This window comes from Lolium rigidum, chromosome 4 (assembly GCF_022539505.1).
Source record: "Lolium rigidum isolate FL_2022 chromosome 4, APGP_CSIRO_Lrig_0.1, whole genome shotgun sequence".
In the NCBI taxonomy this organism is placed as follows: Eukaryota; Viridiplantae; Streptophyta; class Magnoliopsida; order Poales; family Poaceae; genus Lolium; species Lolium rigidum.
The window spans coordinates 260,883,307-260,903,656 of NC_061511.1; the positions used below are offsets into that span (position 1 = coordinate 260,883,307).

Genomic DNA, 20,350 nt, shown 5'->3' on the forward strand with positions numbered 1-20,350 from the left:
CAGAAACTACGACCGCTACTTCCAATGCAGGCCCGATGCAACACGTGCGCTAGGCTTCACCTCCTACCAAAAATGCTTCGCGGCTATTCGCATGCTCTCATATGGAATGGTTGCGGATATATTCGATGAGTATCTTCGAATGGGTGAGAGCACCTGCCTTGAGGCCATGTACAGGTTTTGCCGAGCCGTGATTGCCGTGTTCGGAGAGCATTACTGTAGGGAGCCAACTGTTGAGGATACAAGGCGGCTCCTGTCTATCAACGAGTCTAGAGGGTTCCCAGGAATGATTGGCAGCATAGATTGTATGCACTGGGAGTGGAAAAATTGTCCATTTGGATGGCATGGTGCATACAGCGGGCATGAGGAGGGAAAAACTGTCATTCTTGAAGCTGTCATATCTCAAGATTTATGGATTTGGCATTCGTTCTTTGGCATGGCCGGTTCCAACAATGACATCAATGTGTTGCACCGATCACCGGTTTTCAACAGGCTCATGCAAGGCAAAGCTCCCCGTGTGAGCTATGAGATCAACGGAAATGCATATGACAAGCCATATTATCTTGCTGATGGCATCTACCCCGACCGGGCCACATTGGTGAAGACTGTCCGTAATCCAAACTCCGAGAAGACGAGAAGGTTTGCCAAGATGCAAGAGGCTTGCAGGAAAGATGTGGAGCGCGGATTTGGTGTGCTCCAAGCTCGGTGGGCAATTGTCCGTCACCCAGCAAGAACATGGTCCCTAAAGACCATGCATGAGGTAATGACATGTTGCGTGATCATGCACAACATGATCGTTGAGAACGAGCGTCCTGATGGCCGCAATGAGAACCACTGGGACTTTCAAGGTGAGCTAGTTGCGCCACTCCATGGGGCTTCATCTTGGCAGGAGTATCTAAATATCAATGTAGAAATCACTGACGAGAACGTGTGCAAACGGCTAAAGACGGATCTGATTGAGCATCAGTAGACATTGGCTGGCTATGAAGATCATGCCTAGAGAAATACTATCTTATTTTCATGTAGACTTTTTAAAATTTAAATGTAATAATTATGACTTCGTTGATTTTCTTATTTTGTTGTTTGAAAATTTCATAAATTGATACAAACAGCCGCTGGAGCCACTCCCAGGTGCAAACGGACGCGCGGACAAAAACGGTCTATCCCGCGTCCACCGCGCGACGCAAATGAACATTTCGGACGTTGGAAATGCATCGCGCCGCTGGAGATGCACTAGGAGACGAGCAGATCCTGACCCTCGGACAAGCCCAGAGCTCAAATTCCGTGCCCACGTCTTGATCACCACCACATGTCACCGCTTCCCGTGTTCAAATTCGAACAACCTGCCCGGCCGCTTCACAACGGTCACCACTCGCCGTCTTCCCCACCACACCGGACCGGAGCGACCAAACACCTCGCGCCCTCCCGATCTACTCCCCTCGCCACCGGATCCGACCCCTCAACCTCGCTCCAATGACGACCGCCACAGCCGCAACCGCCGGCGCCTCCTCCGCATCTTCCCTGCAGTCGGTGCGTGTCGTGCTGCGGGTGCGCCCACCCCTCCCGTCGGAGGCCAGCTCGGCGGCGGCGCCCTGCATCTCCCTCATCGGCAGCCGCCCCGGCGGCGAGGTCACCGTCCAGCTCAAGGACCAGCACACCAGGTACCCACCTCTCGACCCCGCGGAGCTCTTCCTATGCTAATCGAACAATTACCGACATCTCCCCCAATTTCGTAGCTCCCTTCAACAGATGCCACCTTACTTAAGATTCCACTACCTCTTACTGTACTAGCTTGTTTCAGAGTCAATTACAGGCCGTTCTTCCATACTAATGCTGATTTAATTTTGAAAAAGTAGTGATGATTTACTCGACCTCTCTCTTTTGCTTGCTCGTTTCATGACTCGATCTATGCTGAACCCTGCAGTCGAAACGAGTGTTACAAGGTGGATGCATACTTCGGCAAAGACGACCAGGTCCCCGACATATTTGACCAGGAGGTCAGCGCCCTGATCCCGGGCATCTTCGAGGGGACGAACGCCACCGTGTTCGCCTACGGGGCAACCGGCAGCGGCAAGACCTACACGATGCAGGTGTCCAATCCTCTCTCCACGTCCCACCCACTACCTGCTCGACGAAATGTCACACTAGCAGCTGGGTTGCCAACCTGTTTCTGAAACCTTGCTGTCGCTGTGTGTGCAGGGCAGCGAGGACCTGCCGGGGCTCATCCCCTTGTCGGTGTCGACCGTCCTGGCGCGCTGCACCGGCACGTGGTGCTCCGTGGAGATCTCCTACTACGAGGTGTACCTGGAGCGGTGCTACGACCTGCTCGAGCCCAAGGCGAAGGAGATAATGGCCTTGGATGACAAGGATGGCAACCTGCAGCTCAAGGGCTTGGCATGGGTAATCTGCTCGGATTGGTCAATCTGTTTGCTAGAACGTAGCTTCTGCGGTGCACTTACTGCTGTTTTTTCATGGTTTATTAAGGTCCCTGTGCGGTCCATGGAGGAGTTTCAGGAAGTCTACTCGATAGGTGTGCAGAGGAGGAAGGTTGCACACACAGGCCTGAACGATGTTTCAAGTAGGAGCCACGCTGTGCTCTCCATCCGGATCAGTAATGATACTGTCAAAGGGAAGCTAAACCTCATTGACCTGGCTGGTATGGCTCCCTGTAATGATGTGCACATCACCTGTAAAGGCTTCGCATTTCCAGCTTAAGACCATGCTGTGTTGGTTATTCATTTCAGGGAATGAGGACAACAGAAGGACGTACAATGAAGGGATCCGCCTGCAAGAAAGCTCCAAAATTAACTCTTCGCTGTTTGCCCTGTCGAATGTCATTTCAGCTCTGAAGAAGAACGAGCCGCGGGTGCCTTATAGGGAGAGTAAATTGACCCGCATACTACAAGACTCGCTAGGAGGCAATAGCCGTGCTGTGATGATAGCATGTCTGGTGAGTTTCAGCTGCAGCCTTCTCATCACACGGAGTAGACCCCTGCTCATAGCCTTCTGTTTGTTTCAGAATCCGGTGGAATACCAGGAGGCAGTCCAAACACTGAGTCTGGCTGCTCGTTCAGGCCATATGCTGACCAACATGTCTTCCGCAAGCAAGGAGCAAACTCCAAAAGTAAAGGTTGACATGGAAGCTAAATTGCAAGTGTGGCTGGAATCTAAGGGGAAAACCAGGAGCATCCAAAGAACGAATGGGCTTTTCTCCCCAACTGGATGCAAGACTCCTTCTTCCATGAGCCATATGAAACTACCAAAATCTGCCCTGGTTTCTAGTAGGGCTAAAGCAATGGACCGAGATGGTGGCAAAATTAAAAAGTAAGTGTCTCCAATTGCACTCTACAAGTTGACATAGAACATATCGCAATTATACCGAGATTTTAACTATTTTATTTTCTGTTACACAGGGTGCTTTTCGATTTAGGAGTCCATACTCCAGCCAAAAACACACCAAGACCGAGCCCAAGAGATGAAGTAAAGACAATTAAGAAGGGTATGTTGTTTGAAAAATGCATAAAAGTATATATTTTCTATTAGATTCTGAATGTACAAATATCAGTAAGCCAATAAGCAGAAAGTAAAACACGCTATTCAAAAGAAAGTAACTGCAATCTACTTGCAATTTACTTCTGTGTTTGGAACTTGATCTATGTTTCAATAATACTCTGAGCCGTATAAAATGTTTTTTTGCAGTGGCCCCTCCTTCGTTGGCTCCTTGCATTGAGGACAGGTCTGAATCGCCCATTAGGAAAGTGCTCTCCCCCATTTCTTCCAACGTGATGACTCTCAAGCAGCAGACAGCTGATGATGTCAGTTGCCCTCCTTCTGTGGAACCGAAAACTCCAATAGGAGAATGTCATATGGTTGAGAAGATTCCAGGTGGTACACCTCTTGACAAATTTAATGCACTGGGATCTAACCTGAAGGTCTGCATGATTTTCCTCATATTTTGTACATCAGCAACCTATTTTAGTTCATCACAGATCTCTAAATGTCTCTATCTTACACAGGAATCTCTTATTCAACAATACCTTGAGTTATTAAATGTTGCGAACAAGTAAGTTCAAACTCTCCAAGCTTTTATGGTTACGTTGAGTAGTGTGATTCCCTTATGTTAAACAGTTTCGGCATGTTTCATCATTTCTAATTATGTACTTTGCCTACCATGGATGCAGGGAAGAGCTACAGCAGCTGAAAGTATGATCCTTGCTTTTCAGAATAATCTTATAGATGGTATAGCAGCCTTTTCTTTTTCCTACTAATGTTCTCACTTCTTCAGGGTATTGGTGAAAAGAGAGCAGAGTACATTCTTGAGCTCCGGGAGGATTCGCCCAGACCATTCAAATCTGTAAGATTTCTGTAGTGAGAAATGCTTAATCCTGACGGCGAAAAGTCACTTGTATAAGTTGTATTTGTCAACTTCTAAGATAACGTGTTTTGGCAGCTTTCGGACTTGGGAAATATAGGTCTATCATCGAAACAAGTAATTCTTCTGCTGACTTTTTTTCCGCATACTCTTGTATTATTTCCTGTACCATTTATGTACACAAATACTGCCCATAATCTGTTTGCTTATGTTGTGTCGAACAGATCCAAGACATCCTTCGTAAAACAGCAAATGGAATCTTCAAATGAACTGTTCCCTGGAGCACTAGGATGGACTGATGTAATCTACCACCTTAAAGATGCTGGGTCATATTGTTTCACCATTGGTGACTCAATGTGTGTATTTGTACCAATCGTCAGCCTGTTGTTGACTTAGCTGCAGTTGTACTTTTAGTAGTCAGCCTGTTGCTGATGCTACTAAACATAGAGCGGTAGGTTGTATTATCCACTTTCTGCCTGTTGCTGATGCTACTAAACATAGGGCAATAGGTTGTATTGTCCACTTTCTTGCAGATTTTCTCGTGTAATTTGTCATCCTGATGTGATGGTCTACTCTTCTAATATTGAATGTCATTTACTAGTTCCCTTGCATGGGCAGCTCTGGTTGAGTTCTGGAATATTGCATAGTACCTGGCCTAAGAAGGGTTTGGCAAACTGTGTGTGGGCATCACATGATGATACTTCCTGTGGAATATACAACACCTTTGGCGATGTTGGTTGCATCACATGATGATACTTTGTTTTGAAGCTTATGACATATCCCTATGGAATGTAAACAGATATGTAAAAAATGTAAGATGAAAATTGGCATGATCAGCATATGGCATATTCCCGTGGAATGTAAACATCTACATCGGTAAAATATGTAAAAACATTTGCATGATCAACAATTTTACAAACTTCATAGGATTTTTGCATGATTTTGGTGATGTTACTGCTGTTGGGATTGCTAAGTTTAGATAGGCATTTTACACTAATCTATCTATAATAGCAACGAGTGACCATCTGAACCTTGATCGACCCGTTTTGGGCTACTGGTGGGCGGTGGCCGCCACCTCCCCACAGGTAAACCTGCTGCTGGGTGATTTCAGTGAAGGTGGTTAGTTGTCTTCCCTTTGTTCTCCTCCTTCTTTTTCTGCTCATCAGCGTGGGCGCCATCTGATGACGGCGACGAATCTGCCATTGAAGACCTGCAGGTGCGGAGGGAGCGCAGGGCCATGAGGGAGCTGGTGCCCGTCCGTTGGGTAGCGCTTAAGCGGCAGCGAAAGTTGTAGCCTTCCACGGATGGACCTATTATTCGTTTTGCTCTGCTCTTCTTTTACAGTTCAGGCATTACTATTCTTAGGTCACTTGATTTCCACTAATATCTGCTATGTTTTCTCTTCCAAACTTCACTGAAATCGCAAGATGGTTCAGCATGACATGCAAATTTCTTGCAGTTTCGAATATGACAATTCAATTGATGAGTTTGCAGCTTCAGAAAATGCAGCAGAGCAATCTCTTAATACAATTAGTTGCCGAGGTGCCCAACAAGCTTCCATTGAATTTTACATATTGCCATGTCATTTTGTCAGGTGGAATTCTTTTATGCATTATCTTCTTCTCCGTTATGTGTGGCTTCTTCTTACTCTACTGTACTGCGATCTATTGTTTCTATCCTGCTCCAGCAAGGTATATCCAGTCGATTCCATGAGGAACTTATATATTTTAAGTAGAGTGGAGGTGGTGACGAGTTAAGAATGATTTATAGTTCATTCAGATTTACGGGCTTCTAAAACACCACTGGCCTTTTATATGACCTCCTGAAGCACCAAGAGGAGGTAGCACTGTATGTAGTACAAACTCGGAGTCGATTGTCATATTACCAATTTGTTATCGGGCTCAAATTAATTGATCGTGTTTTTTTGCCATATTTGGATTTTTGGATTATGTAAGAGCGGACAGGTGGCCCTATTATTTGGTTCATGTTTGTTCTTTGTATATCTTTGAAGAAAAAGCAATTTTATTTTCTGATCTTATACTAATCCATGAGCATTCGTTACAAACAGTTATGACTTACTCTCCTGAATTCTCGGTTCTTCAGTCAAAGCTCGATTGGTTGTATAGGTTTTCCTTTTTGAACTGGTGAATAGTACTAGCATTCTTTTACTTTGTTTCAGCTACATCAGTAGAGTATAATCTCCTTGATTGTGTGTCACTCTGGCATAGAGTTCAGACTTTGTTTTCCAGGCATGTATCTGTGTTTTCTGAAGTTAGGCATATCTGTGTGTTCTGAAGTTATAGGGACCACAATATACTTCAATTAGTAGCAAGAACTGAGTATGTATTGTACCAAATAATTATAATATAATAGATGAATTCTTATAGAAAAAACCTAAATTTTCGTCCTTAAGTTTTCCAGGCAAACAAAGCCAATGCTTCCTAGTTTTCTCATTACATGAGTCAATTACTTTTTCATATGAACTACCACTACAGGAATGGGCCTAGACGCCGACGGCCAAACCCTACGCCGAGGGCATTTTATCGGGGCCGTCGGCGTACGGCCTCGCCAGGGCAGCGCCGGAAGCCGACCGTCGGCGTCTAGGTACCGTCGGCGTATAGGCTCCTACGCCGAGGGCCGCCGTCGGCGTCTACCTGGCCCTCGGCGTAGAGGTCTCCATCACCTCCCCTCGCACCCGCACCGTCACCGCCCTCTCACGGCGTCAGATAGACGCCGAGGGCTACCCTCGGCATAGGGCATGGCCACCCTATGCCGACGGCCACCCTCGGCATATAGATTTTTTTTTTCTTTTTTCTCTCTCTCATATTACTTTATATTATGTTTCTATTATTTATTTACTAGTATGCATTATGTAAAAAATGGTTCTATTTTTTAAGAATTCCCTAACCCTAACTCTAACCCTAACCCTAACTCTAACCCTAACCCTAACTCTAGCCCTAACCCTAACCCTAGGGTTTCCACATACATTGCTAACGCTAACTCTAACCCTAACTCTAACTCTAACCCTAACCCTAGGGTTTCCACATACATTGCTAACCCTAACTATAACCCTAACCCTTACCCTAGGGGTAGATCGCGGGGTCCCGCCCTAGGATCTGTATGTGGAAACTCCCGCCACGGCTCAAACGGAGCCTATTTCATGGTAAAGTATGCCCAACCTATGGTTTACATGTACATATGTCCTAAACAAAGAAAACAAGTAAAAAAGTCCATTGGTAAACCCTCGCACGGAGAAAGCTATAGAGGTAGATCTGCGGGGTCCCCGCCCTAGGGTTTTCCAAGATACAGACCATCGGAGCGTCGGAATCGCTGGAAAACTTGCATATGCCCATATGGGATGATCCTTGTTTCCACATGTACCTATGACCTAACCAAGCTCAAATGGAGGCATATGCCCACCGGGGGACCCCCGATGGGATGCAGTCAAAGGGGTAGACCGCGCGGTCAACAGAACTAGGGTTTCTTCGGAAATCGAGCATCGGATCTAGGGAAGGGCCCCAAAACTTGTGTGTGTCCACATGGAATGCACAAAAGTGATTTGAGATGGTTTTATATCCAAGGCTACCCCCCCAGGTGTGTCCGGCTTCTCGGACAGGGGGGTCCTACACTTAGGCAGATTCCGCATGTATAGAGGGGAACTCCTCGGAGGTGAACCGGAGAGAAACTTGAGATCATATGGGATGATCCTTGTTTCCACATGTACCTATGACCTAACCAAGCTCAAATGGAGGCATATGCCCACCGGGGACCCCGATGGGATGCGATCAAAGGGGTAGACCGCGCGGTCAACAGAACTAGGGTTTCATCGAAAATCGAGCATCGGATCTAGGGAATGGCCCCAGAACTTGTGTGTGTCCACATGGAATGCACAAAAGTGATTTGAGATGGTTTTATATCCAAGGCTACCCCCTGTGTGTGTCGGCTTCTCGGACGGGGGTTACTACACTTAGGCGAGATTATGCATGTATAGGGGGAACTCTCTCGGAGGTGAACCGGAGAGAAACTTGAGATAATATATGATGATCCTTGTTTCCACATGTACCTATGACCTAACCAAGCTCAAATGGAGGCATATGCCCGCCAGGGGACCCCGATGGGATGCAGTCAAAGGGGTAGACCGCGCGGTCAACAGAACTAGGGTTTCATCGGAAATCGAGCATCGGATCAAGGGAATGGCCCCAAAACTTGTGTGTGTCCACATGGAATGCACAAAAGTGATTTGAGATGGTTCTATATCCAAGGCTACCCCCCCAGGTGTGTCCGGCTTCTCGGACAGGGGGTTCCTACACTTAGGCAGTACTCGCATGTATAGGGGGGAACTCCCTCGGAGTTGAACCGGAGAGAAACTTGAGATCATATGGGATGATACTTGTTTTACCATGTACCTATGACCTAACCAAGCTCAAATGGAGGCATATGCCCACCGGGGGACCCCCGATGGGATGCAGTCAAAGGGGTAGACCGCGCGGTCAACAGAACTAGGGTTTCATCGGAAATCGAGCATCGGATCAAGGGAATGGCCCCAAAACTTGTGTGTGTCCACATGGAATGCACAAAAGTGATTTGAGATGGTTCTATATCCAAGGCTACCCCCGAGGTGTGTCCGGCTTCTCGGACGGGGGTTCCTACACTTAGGCGGATTCCGCATGTATAGGGGGAACTCCTCGGAGTTGAACCGGAGAGAAACTTGAGATCATATGGGATGATCCTTGTTTTACCATGTACCTATGACCTAACCAAGCTCAAATGGAGGCATATGCCCACCGGGGACCCCGATGGGATGCGATCAAAGGGGTAGACCGCGCGGTCAACAGAACAAGGGTTTCATCGGAAATCGAGCATCAGATCAAGGGAATGGCCCCAAAACTTGTGTGTGTCCACATGGAATGCACAAAAGTGATTTGAGATGGTTCTATATCCAAGGCTACCCCCGGGTGTGTCCGGCTTCTCGGACAGGGGGTTCCTACACTTAGGCGGATTCGCATGTATAGGGGGAACTCCCTCGGAGTTGAACCGGAGAGAAACTTGAGATCATATGGGATGATCCTTGTTTTACCATGTACCTATGACCTAACCAAGCTCAAATGGAGGCATATGCCCACCGGAGGACCCCGATGGGATGCGATCAAAGGGGTAGACCGCGCGGTCAACAGAACAAGGGTTTCATCGGAAATCGAGCATCAGATCAAGGGAATGGCCCCAAAACTTGTGTGTGTCCACATGGAATGCACAAAAGTGATTTGAGATGGTTCTATATCCAAGGCTACCCCCGGGTGTGTCCGGCTTCTCGGACAGGGGTTCCTACACTTAGGCAGATTCTGCGTGTATAGGGGGGAACTCCCTCGGAGTTGAACCGGAGAGAAACTTGGGATCATATGTGATGATCCTAAATGTTTCCACATGTACCTATGACCTAACCAAGCTCAAATGGAGGCATATGCCCACCGGGGGACCCCGATGGGATGCGATCAAAGGGGTAGACCGCGCGGTCAACAGAACAAGGGTTTCATCGGAAATCGAGCATCAGATCAAGGGAATGGCCCCAAAACTTGTGTGTGTCCACATGGAATGCACAAAAGTGATTTGAGATGGTTCTATATCCAAGGCTACCCCCCAGGTGTGTCCGGCTTCTCGGACAGGGGTTCCTACACTTAGGCGGATCTCGCATGTATAGGGGGAACTCCCTCGGAGTTGAACCGGAGAGAAACTTGAGATCATATGGGATGATCCTTGTTTTACCATCTACCTATGACCTAACCAAGCTCAAATGGAGGCATATGCCCACCGAGGGACCCCGATGGGATGCGATCAAAGGGGTAGACCGCGCGGTCAACGGAACTAGGGTTTCATCGGAAATCGAGCATCGGATCTAGGGAATGGCGCCGAGAACTTGTGTGTGTCCACATGGAATGCACAAAAGTGATTTGAGATGGTTTTATATCCAAGGCTACCCCCGAGTGTGTCCGGCTTCTCGGACAGGGGGTTACTACACTTAGGCAGATTCTGCATGTATAGGGGGGAACTCCCTCGGAGTTGAACCGGAGAGAAACTTGAGATCATATGTGATGATCCTTGTTTCCACATGTACCTATGACCTAACCAAGGTCAAGTGGAGGCATATGCCCACCGGGGGACCCCCGATGGGATGCAGTCAAAGGGGTAGACCGCGCGGTCAACAGAACTAGGGTTTCATCGGAAATCGAGCATCGGATCTAGGGAATGGCCCCAAAACTTGTGTGTGTCCACATGAAATGCACAAAAGTGATTTGAGATGGTTCTATATCCAAGGCTACCCCCCAGGTGTGTCCGGCTTCTCGGACAGGGGGTTCCTACACTTAGGCAGATTCTGCATGTATCGGGGGGAACTCCCTCGGAGGTGAACCGGAGAGAAACTTGAGATCATATGTGATGATCCTTGTTTCCAAATGTACCTATTACCTAACCAAGCTCAAATGGAGGCATATGCCCACCGGGGGAGCCCCGATGGGATGCAGTCAAAGGGGTAGACCGCGCGGTCAACAGAACTAGGGTTTCGTCGGAAATCGAGCATCGGATCTAGGGAATGGCCCCAAAACTTGTGTGTGTCCACATGGAATGCACAAAAGTGATTTGAGATGGTTTTATATCCAAGGCTACCCCCGGGTGTGTCCGGCTTCTCGGACGAGGGGTTACTACACTTAGGCAGATTCTGCATGTATAGGGGGGAACTCCCTCGGAGTTGAACCGGAGAGAAACTTGAGATCATATGTGATGATCCTTGTTTCCACATGTACCTATGACCTAACCAAGGTCAAGTGGAGGCATATGCCCACCGGGGGACCCGATGGGATGCGATCAAAGGGGTAGACCGCGCGGTCAACGGAACTAGGGTTTCATCGGAAATCGAGCATCGGATCTAGGGAATGGCCCCAAAACTTGTGTGTGTCCACATGGAATGCACAAAAGTGATTTGAGATGGTTCTATATCCAAGGCTACCCCCGAGTGTGTCCGGCTTCTCGGACGAGGGGTTCCTACACTTAGGCGGATTCGCATGTATAGGGGGAACTCCCTCGGAGTTGAACCGGAGAGAAACTTGAGATCATATGGGATGATCCTTGTTTCCACATGTACCTATGACCTAACCAAGCTCAAATGGAGGCATATTCCCACCGGGGACCCCCGATGGGATGCAGTCAAAGGGGTAGACCGCGCGGTCAACAGAACTAGGGTTTCATCGGAAATCGAGCATCAGATCTAGGGAATAGCCCCAAAACTTGTGTGTGTCCACATGGAATGCACAAAAGTGATTTGAGATGGTTTTATATCCAAGGCTACCCCCCCAGGTGTGTCCGGCTTCTCGGACAGGGGGTTACTACACTTAGGCAGATTCTGCATGTATAGGGGGGAACTCCCTCGGAGGTGAACCGGAGAGAAACTTGAGATCATATGTGATGATCCTTGTTTCCAAATGTACCTATGACCTAACCAAGCTCAAATGGAGGCATATGCCCACCGGGGGAGCCCCGATGGGATGCAGTCAAAGGGGTAGACCGCGCGGTCAACAGAACTAGGGTTTCGTCGGAAATCGAGCATCGGATCTAGGGAATGGCCCCAAAACTTGTGTGTGTCCACATGGAATGCACAAAAGTGATTTGAGATGGTTCTATATCCAAGGCTACCCCCAGGTATGTCCGGCTTCTCGGACGGGGGTTCCTACACTTAGGCAGATTCTGCATGTATAGGGGGGAACTCCCTCGGAGTTGAACCGGAGAGAAACTTGAGATCATATGGGATGATCCTTGTTTCCACATGTACCTATGACCTAACCAAGCTCAAGTGGAGGCATATGCCCACCGGGGGACCCCCGATGGGATGCAGTCAAAGGGTAGATCGCGGGGCTCCCGGATTAGGGTTTCTTCCACCGGTGGGAATATTGATGCGCCGATAGGGTAACTATTGATACTACATGTTCCGATGACCTAACACAACACAAGGGAAGAGAAAAGTCCATGGGTCGGCTATCATCGGAGGTCGGTCAAAGGGGTAGATCTGCGGGGCTCCCAGATTAGGGTTTCTTCCACCGGTGGGAATATTGATGCGCCGATAGGGTAACTATTGATACTACATGTTCCGATGACCTAACACAACACAAGGGAAGAGAAAAGTCCATGGGTCAGCTATCATCGGAGGTCGGTCAAAGGGGTAGATCTGCGGGGCTCCGGATTAGGGTTTCGTCTACAGGGGGAATATTAAGTTAAGATATGGTAAAAATATTTATACGCATAGCTTGAGAATGTAGAAGATTAAAACAAATTTGCATGGAAATATATAATTTAATAAATATAATTGACATTAATAAAATTTAAATACAAAAAAAATTGAAAAATGAAAAAAGGGGCTATGCCGAGGGCTGCCCTCGGCATATGCCTGGCCCTCGGCATAGGGACGGTCGGCCGGGACGTTATGTGCTGGTCTGGCTCGACCAGCACCTAACCCTAACCTCCACGCGCCCTCCCCGAGCCCGAGCTCCCGCCTGCCCGCCGCCGCCTCCCGCCGCCCTCCGCCGCCGCCTCCCGCCTGCCCGCCGCCCTCCTCCACCTCACTCCTGCCCTCGCCGCCCTCCTCCGCCGCCCTCCTTCCCCGTCGCCATCTCCCCTTGCCGCCCTCCTCCCCGGCCCGGCCTGCTCGCGCCGCCCTCCTCCGCCTCCACGCGCCCCCTCGTGCCGCTCTCCTCCTCCTCACGCCCCCGCCCGCCGTCCCCTGGACGGCCTCCTCCTCGCGCCCCCGCCCACCGAGCTCCCTGGCCGGCCTCCTCCTCGCGCCCCCGCCCACGGTAAGATTTTTTTTTTAATTTGTGTATTGGTTTTAGTTGTTGAAATTGAAATGTGTAAGAAAATAGTAATTGAAATGTGTAATTGATTTGAAATAGAAAGAAAGAAATAGTAATTGAAATTGAAATTGAAATTGAAAGAAATAGAAATTGAAATTGAAATTGATTTGAAAATTGGAAAGAAATAGAAATGAAATGGAAATGTGTAATAGAAATAGAAATGAATTTGTTTAATAATGGAAATAGAAATGCAAATGTGAATTTGTTCTAATAATGTGAATTTGTAATAGGCCATGTGGTGACCGCCTCGTCATGAGCACCCCGGCGTGACGATCCCGGATCTTTGACGCGCTTCTCGACGTTCGCCGACATCGACACTCCGTTGTTGGACTACTTCCTCTTCAGCCGAGGGTGAGCTAAATTTCCAACTTCTTCTCCGCATTTTCTTATGTCACTAGATTCATTTTCCAAGTCCAGTTGCGTAACCTAGGTGTCACTTCCCGTCCGCGAGCGTTACGCGGATAAATATGCATTAGTGGTCCGCATATTTTGAACCGTAACGCTTGCGGCATTTACGGGACAGTCGGCGGATGCGTAGTTGTCTACGTTTTCCATGTTCTACTCCGGTCCGAGTCGGGATTTCGGCGGCGCCTCCCTGTTGTTCTCCGGATGCACATCCTCTCGGCTTTTTGCCGAGACGTGTATCGGGAGAGCAGCGGGGAGGTACTGCCGAAATTCTGACTTGGACCGGGGTAGAGCATGGAGAACGTAGCCAACTACGGATCCGGCGGGTGCTAGGAGCCCACCTAGTAGAGATGTAGGTTGATGCATGCGTTTCGCCCGGTAAAATAAATAAAAATATGATGCATTTAATTTCCTATTTGATATAAATGCTATGTACGTGGTTTGGCTCCCAATAAAGCGAGAGGATGGCTGATAATGGATGGATGTACAATGAGCGTGTTAGTGCGGCTGAGAAAACAGATGAGTGGACAAGGAAGACCCATTTTCTAGTGAATGAGTTAGCGCGTGGTACAAAGGGGCTGGTTCGGGCACTTTGCCCCTGTGTTCGCTGCGTGAAGCGTCAACGTCGTGGGAAGGATGAAATGTATAGACACCTTACGCAATATGGGTATATGCATGGGTACGTCACGGAAATCGACTTTGATGAGCGCGAACGTGACGGAGGTGAGGTGATGCGGCAGCGGCTCAATGGCAATGCGTACGATGGAGTTAGAGACTTTCTAGATGATCTCGTCCATGCCGATGTCCCGGATTCGCCGCGCGAACCGGAGGCGCCGCCGAAGCCGGAGCGCCGCGAGCCGGAGGAACCAGAGCCAACCGCGAAGGCCTTCTATGATATGATTGCCGCGGCTAAGAGGCCTCTGTACGAGGGCGCCGCGATTTCTCAGCTCGATGCCATCTCCCAATGTCTAGCCGACAAGACCCGGTACAACACCACCCGTGAGGGCTTTGAAGCAAGTCTGAAAACAACTGGTAACATGTTGCCCAAAGATCATTGTATGCCTCAAAGCCTGCACGCGACGAGGAGAATTATGAAGGACCTCAACATGGATTATCAAAGGATAGACTGTTGTCCGAAAGGCTGCGTTCTATTTTGGAGACAGTATGCGGAGGACAAGTACTGTCCCATCTGTAAGCAGTCTAGGTATGAAGAGGTAACGGGAAAGGATGGTCAGGTGAGGCAGTCAAGCACCGCAAAGTCGATTCTTCGATATCTCCCATTCATAAAAAGAATCCAGCGGCTTTACATGCACGAGGAGACAGCCAAACAGATGACGTGGCACAAGTATGGGAAGAGATTCGTGGACGAAAACAAGAAGTTGAAGATGGGACATCCATCCGATGGTACGGCATGGAAGAACTTCGATACAAAACACCGCCTTAAGGCAGCCGAGGCTCGGAATGTCAGAATTGCGATGGCAACAGATGACTTCAATCCATATGGTATGTCCACTGCCAATTACAGTTGCTGGCCCGTGTTTGTTATTCCGCTCAATCTCCCTCCCGGAGTCCTAATGACGAGGAAGACCATGTTTCCGTCGCTGATCATTCCGGGCCCTCATTACCCGGGGAAGAATTTGAGTGTCTACATGCAGCCGATTGTGGAAGATTTGAACCACTCTTGGCACCACGGGACATTGACGTACGACCGAGCATCGAAGACAAACTTCTGCATGAGAGTTTGGTTGCAGTATACCATGCATGATATGCCCGGGTACGCCCTAACATGTGGATGGTGTACAGCTGGTAAGTGGCCATGCCCAGTGTGCAGGCATCGGCTTGAGTTATGGATGAATTTGGATGTATTTGTATGCTACTATGTGGATTTCATGCTATTTATGTGAATTATGGTGAATTTGGATGAATTTCGATGTATTTGGATGTATTGGACCTGCTGAACTGAATTTAGATGAATTGGAACCCAATTTAAATCGGGAAAACCAAATGGTAGGCCATATGCCGAGGGGGTTGCCGTCGGCATAGGCCCCTGGCATGACCATATGGTCGAGGCTATGCCGAGGGGGTTGCCCTCGGCGTATACCGCCGCACCAGCGCGCGCCACGTGTCCCGCCCGTCGCCAGGAGGAGCTGCTCTATGCCGAGGGCCTTGCCGTCGGCGTATGGCCTCACCTGGCAGCCGCGCCCGCGTGTGCCGCGTGTCCACTGCATGGGCCATGCAGACGCCGAGGGCCCGGCCGTCGGCGTAGACGCCAAACGTGGCAGCCTCGCGTCTGGCCACGTCGCCCCACGGCCCCCAGATGGCGTGGCTACGCCGAGGGGAAAGCCGTCGGCGTCTGGATCACCTCCGTTAACGGCGACGGCGCGCCGTGGCCAGACGCCGACGGCAACGACGCCGAGGGTCTTCTTCCCCGTCGGCATGGAGCGAGGACGCCGACGGCTACCTCTACGCCGAGGGCAGGCCGGGCTACGCCGAGGGACCTGGACGCCGACGAGGTACGCCGAGGGCTGCCGTCGGCGTAGCCTACGCCGAGGGCCAGGCTTGGCTACGCCGAGGGCAGCCGGCCGTCGGCGTCTACGTCGATTCCTGTAGTGTACCGTAATATTTTTCTGATCACTTATATTGTATACCGGCTCATACATATCAGATGCTACGAGTCAATCATTTTGTGTGTTCAGAGACCGGGCCTTCTTATGCATATTCAGCAAAATAAGTGATACTGTTGCTACTCGTATGTATTGCTGATTTCGCACTTCCTTCACTTGCTTAAGAAAAAATAACTATGCAGCATACTCTGATTTGATTCTTTATCAAGCTAAGACGGCTGGCTCGCCTCACACCTGTCACTTCGGTCACAACATTTGCGGCTGTCAAGTGATCATGTCCCCGGCAGCCTAACCAAAATGGACCCAACATTTTTGTGAGACTTCTATCACGGACTGTCCGTTACAAACTGACTAAAAAGTCTATAAATTGCAAATACGGAAGCAACGACTTATCAAACAAAGTTCCATAAAATTAGACCGAAAGTAGTCTCACGAATCAAGAGCAAACGCTTGTGCCATGTACCGCATCACTGCTATCGGGTCCCCACTAAGTGATACAGCAGCACTTGCTCCAGCAACTCGAGCTTGCCAAACACCTCAAACGAACCTTCATTGCTCCTGGCCCGTGCAAGCTGCTTCCATTGCTGCAAAAATGAAGGATTTAAAAACTACTAGACGGTAATATGTCATGCGCATGGATAGTAGCCAAGTGCCATATTTCATTTCATGTTGCTAAGTGCCACTGACAAATTGTCAAAAAAGGATTGTACATTTTGTACATGATTGATTATGTATCTCTACTACTTATAAAGGCACGAAGTTGTGTAGGAAAATGAGATCTCAGCCGTCTATCAAATACATCGAACGCTCCATATAGCTTTGTTCTCCCCACCATCGACCCAAATTTCCGCACCCGCATACCCCCCACCCTATGTCCCTGCCGCACAACACAACCTGTCGCAAAGAAAAAAAAACCAAGCCGCCCGCCGCCATTGTGCCCTGACCATGCCGCCATCTTCCTTCCACGGCGTGCCAAGATTTTCACCCCGTGTCGCCGCCTCCATGCGTGTCAGCGCCCTACTCTGCCTCGCATCGCACCAGGTGAACCTCCTGTCCATCCCTTCCTACAATTCTGCAGTCTTGCGCCGCCAATTCGCAATTCTGCCCAATTGTTGCAGCGTAGTTGGCCCTTGGACCCGCCTCGACCGCCGCCACCGAGTTGCGAGCCGCTGGGATCTGTTGGAGAGCGCCGCTACATCAACTGGTTCCTTCTGGAAGAGGAAGATGATGACGGATCCCGCAGTCCGGCGCCGCGTTGCTAGAGCGTGATTCATCGCTCTTCGGTGTCGCGAATCCCTTCTCTGACATAATCGCCACCACTGAGTTTGGGCTCTGCCTAATCGTGCCCTGTGAATCCATGAAGGAGGATGAACTGTGCGCAGTAAGACAAGTTTTCAGGAATGCCCTACAATTTTTGTTGCCCTTATAATTGTGCTACTGTGGGTAGATTTAATTCCATATTGAGTTTTATTTTATTTCTCAATTTGCATTTGATATCCTCTTTTCACTTATGATTCAGGCAAAGGTTTGAGCAGGGGCTGCAACGTTTTTAATGGCGGGCTATACCGCCTACTTGACATGATTAGTACCGGAGTCATATAGTACTCGATAGTAACAGTGGAAGAAACACATCAGGCTTTTGCTGCTGCCAATTCGCTGATGCCTTGCAAGGAATGCGTGGTGATACTGGTATTGTCGTGGAATTGCCATACCATCAGAGGCATTCTTAAGATTAGTTGCCTTTGCCTTTGCATTAGAGGTGATCAGCTGTCGTTCTTTGCAACAAAAGTGAGGTTAGGTATGGATGGAGATGAGGAGATCCTCCCTCTTGGCCCCCTGAATGACTTCGAGAGCTACCTTAGTTTTCTTTTGAGTTTTTTGTTTTCTAGGACTAGGTTTGGCTTTTACACACAACTTGATTGATTGCAGGATGAACAACTGCTGGCTTTTACTCTAAAGGGTGCTAAGTGACTATGAATATCTACATGATGCTCCGTGTCCTAAAACTTGCAGCTCTGACATTGCAGTTCCAGCCTTCCAGGTTGGTTACATATGTGTTTGTCTTTGTTAATTACCCAGTCATTCTGAGTCATAATTTTGTACTTCTGGCATTACCCATTCATAACCACTGACATTGCAGTTCTAGGTTGGTTACATACGATTTTGTATTTGATGTTCTCCATGTTTCTGGTTTTAATTGAGTATTTTTAGGTGACCCAAGATAGCTGCTTAGGCAGATCTATCTTCCTTGAGGTTTTTTCACATGACTTGTTTGAATCTTCAAAATATGAATTGAAAGAAAGCTGGGTTCAGAGCTTAAATCATAGTTGATATTTACATCCAAACTCAGCTTGTCACTTATGTCTATTAATGTAGTGTCTTTATTAGTAGGTACCTGTGATTTTTCATCAGCAGAAATACATTGTTTCTTATATATCCAACATCCTGATGCATGACCTCAAATAAATGGGTTGTATTTCTCAGGTAACTGCATATCAGTGGTGGTGCTACTGCACTAGCTCGGGACCTAGCAGTTCCTTCATTTGGGTATTGAAGCTACTTTAGAAATGTGCTTATGCATTTTTTTATTTGCTACTGAGCCTCAGTGATGCACTTCCTTGTAGCTTAACTAAAGTATCCAAAACTACTATTGTTACCTTGCAGTATACATTTTTTTTCCTAATCAGCTTATTTGTTTGTCTTCTTAATTTTTTTCTTTTAGGTGTTCCCGTCCCATTTGTGTAGCAATTTCAAGGTTCCGCCATGTGAAAGACTACTTACTGTGTGTTTATTACCATTTCAATAATTGTATTTTTGACATAGCTCAAGGACATGAGCTGATTCATGAGTTGCAAGACATGGAGATCTGATGGTTATGTACTTATATTAGCTCCCTACTGCCTGTAGCGTCTATTAAAGACATTGGTGTTTATTTTTAAGATGAGGTATTAACAATTCTTACCTACTTGATACGTAACCAGTGTATTGATCCTTGGAGGGTTTCTGAGATACAACGAAGGTGCATAGCTTTACGGAAGACATCACCAGGTTATGGCACATGAGTAATAATGGGTGTATGAAAGTTTGGAGAGCCAATGAATGTATGGAAGTTAGTACTGCTTTATGGTTTTGTAAGATAATGAAATAATGAATGTATCCATAATTATGAGCATGCTCATAGTTTAACTTATTTTATATTAGTTTGCAGTATTATGGGAAATATGGAGCTGAGGACTAAGTTCTACATGGTGTCTTTTGAGAAATCTATGAATTTGTTGATGACCATTTAGAATAGGTAGTGTGTTTTTGTAATCTATATTGGTTGAGACGCGCATTGCGCGCATGTTTACTAGTGCAAGCAAGTTTACCTGGGATGTAGAATCTCGTGTAGGGAAATATTTTTTCATAGTATGCACAGGATACCATCCTGGCTCCTCCTGACTTGAGGTCAAGCATGTAGCAACCCCGAAGCGTGCTCACGAAAACGACTTGGCTGCCCTCCACGACACCACTCAGCAATGTACGCCGACTAATTGCAGACAGAAGTGTTGGGGCAAAGAGGGCACCATAAGGGAGCAGCCTCTTAAGATTGATTACCCGGAGCTTCGCCCATCCCACGGCGGCTCCCTCTGGTCTAGCGGTGTCCCTCGACCACATGGCCAAATTTGTGTCATCCACCATGGCAGCAAACCCTAGCACACCATCTTCTGCCACCACGAGTGCCCCCTTGTCGCCAGCAGCTGGCTTCTCGAGCATCGACAGGCGGCGCGTGCCAAGCTGGTACTTCACTATGTGTTGGCTGTTGAAGTAGACCGCATCGTCCGCAAGGACACTAGGCACATGTATGTGATGGAAGCCATACATGAAATTGGGTTCAGTGATAAAGACGAGGTCGCTCCATGCGCCGGTCTCCGATGAGTACACCCGGGCTGATGTGGCTCCGTCGAGATCACCGGCGGATACGAAGATCACGAGGAAATGGCCTTCTTCGTCGCAGCAGCCGTGGTGGTCGCAGCCTTGTGCGGCGCTGGCGCAGAGCACCGCCGCGCTGAACCGGAGCC

General features: G+C 48.3%; 1 protein-coding gene across 1 annotated transcript; it reads left to right on the forward strand.

Moving 5' to 3' along the window:
• The first annotated feature begins 1,470 nt into the window (after positions 1-1,470).
• Positions 1,471-4,973, forward strand: LOC124648662 (kinesin-like protein KIN-10C). The gene is made up of 13 exons (XM_047188383.1): positions 1,471-1,658; positions 1,922-2,087; positions 2,197-2,397; positions 2,482-2,653; positions 2,742-2,947; positions 3,017-3,321; positions 3,411-3,496; positions 3,697-3,929; positions 4,014-4,060; positions 4,179-4,200; positions 4,283-4,351; positions 4,448-4,486; positions 4,594-4,973. The coding sequence occupies exons 1-13, from the start codon at positions 1,471-1,473 to the stop codon at positions 4,636-4,638; spliced, it is 1,779 nt and encodes a 592-aa protein (XP_047044339.1). The 3' UTR covers positions 4,639-4,973.
• Positions 4,974-20,350: the final 15,377 nt, after the last annotated feature.

Coding starts and splice junctions, on each gene's coding strand:
- LOC124648662 (XM_047188383.1), top strand. CDS start 1,471: ATGACGACCGCCACAGCCGCAACCGCCGGCGCCTCCTCCGCATCTTCC. Junction 2,088..2,196: donor GCAAGACCTACACGATGCAG/GTGTCCAATCCT, acceptor CTGTGTGTGCAG/GGCAGCGAGGACCTGCCGGG. Junction 2,948..3,016: donor CTGTGATGATAGCATGTCTG/GTGAGTTTCAGC, acceptor TGTTTGTTTCAG/AATCCGGTGGAATACCAGGA.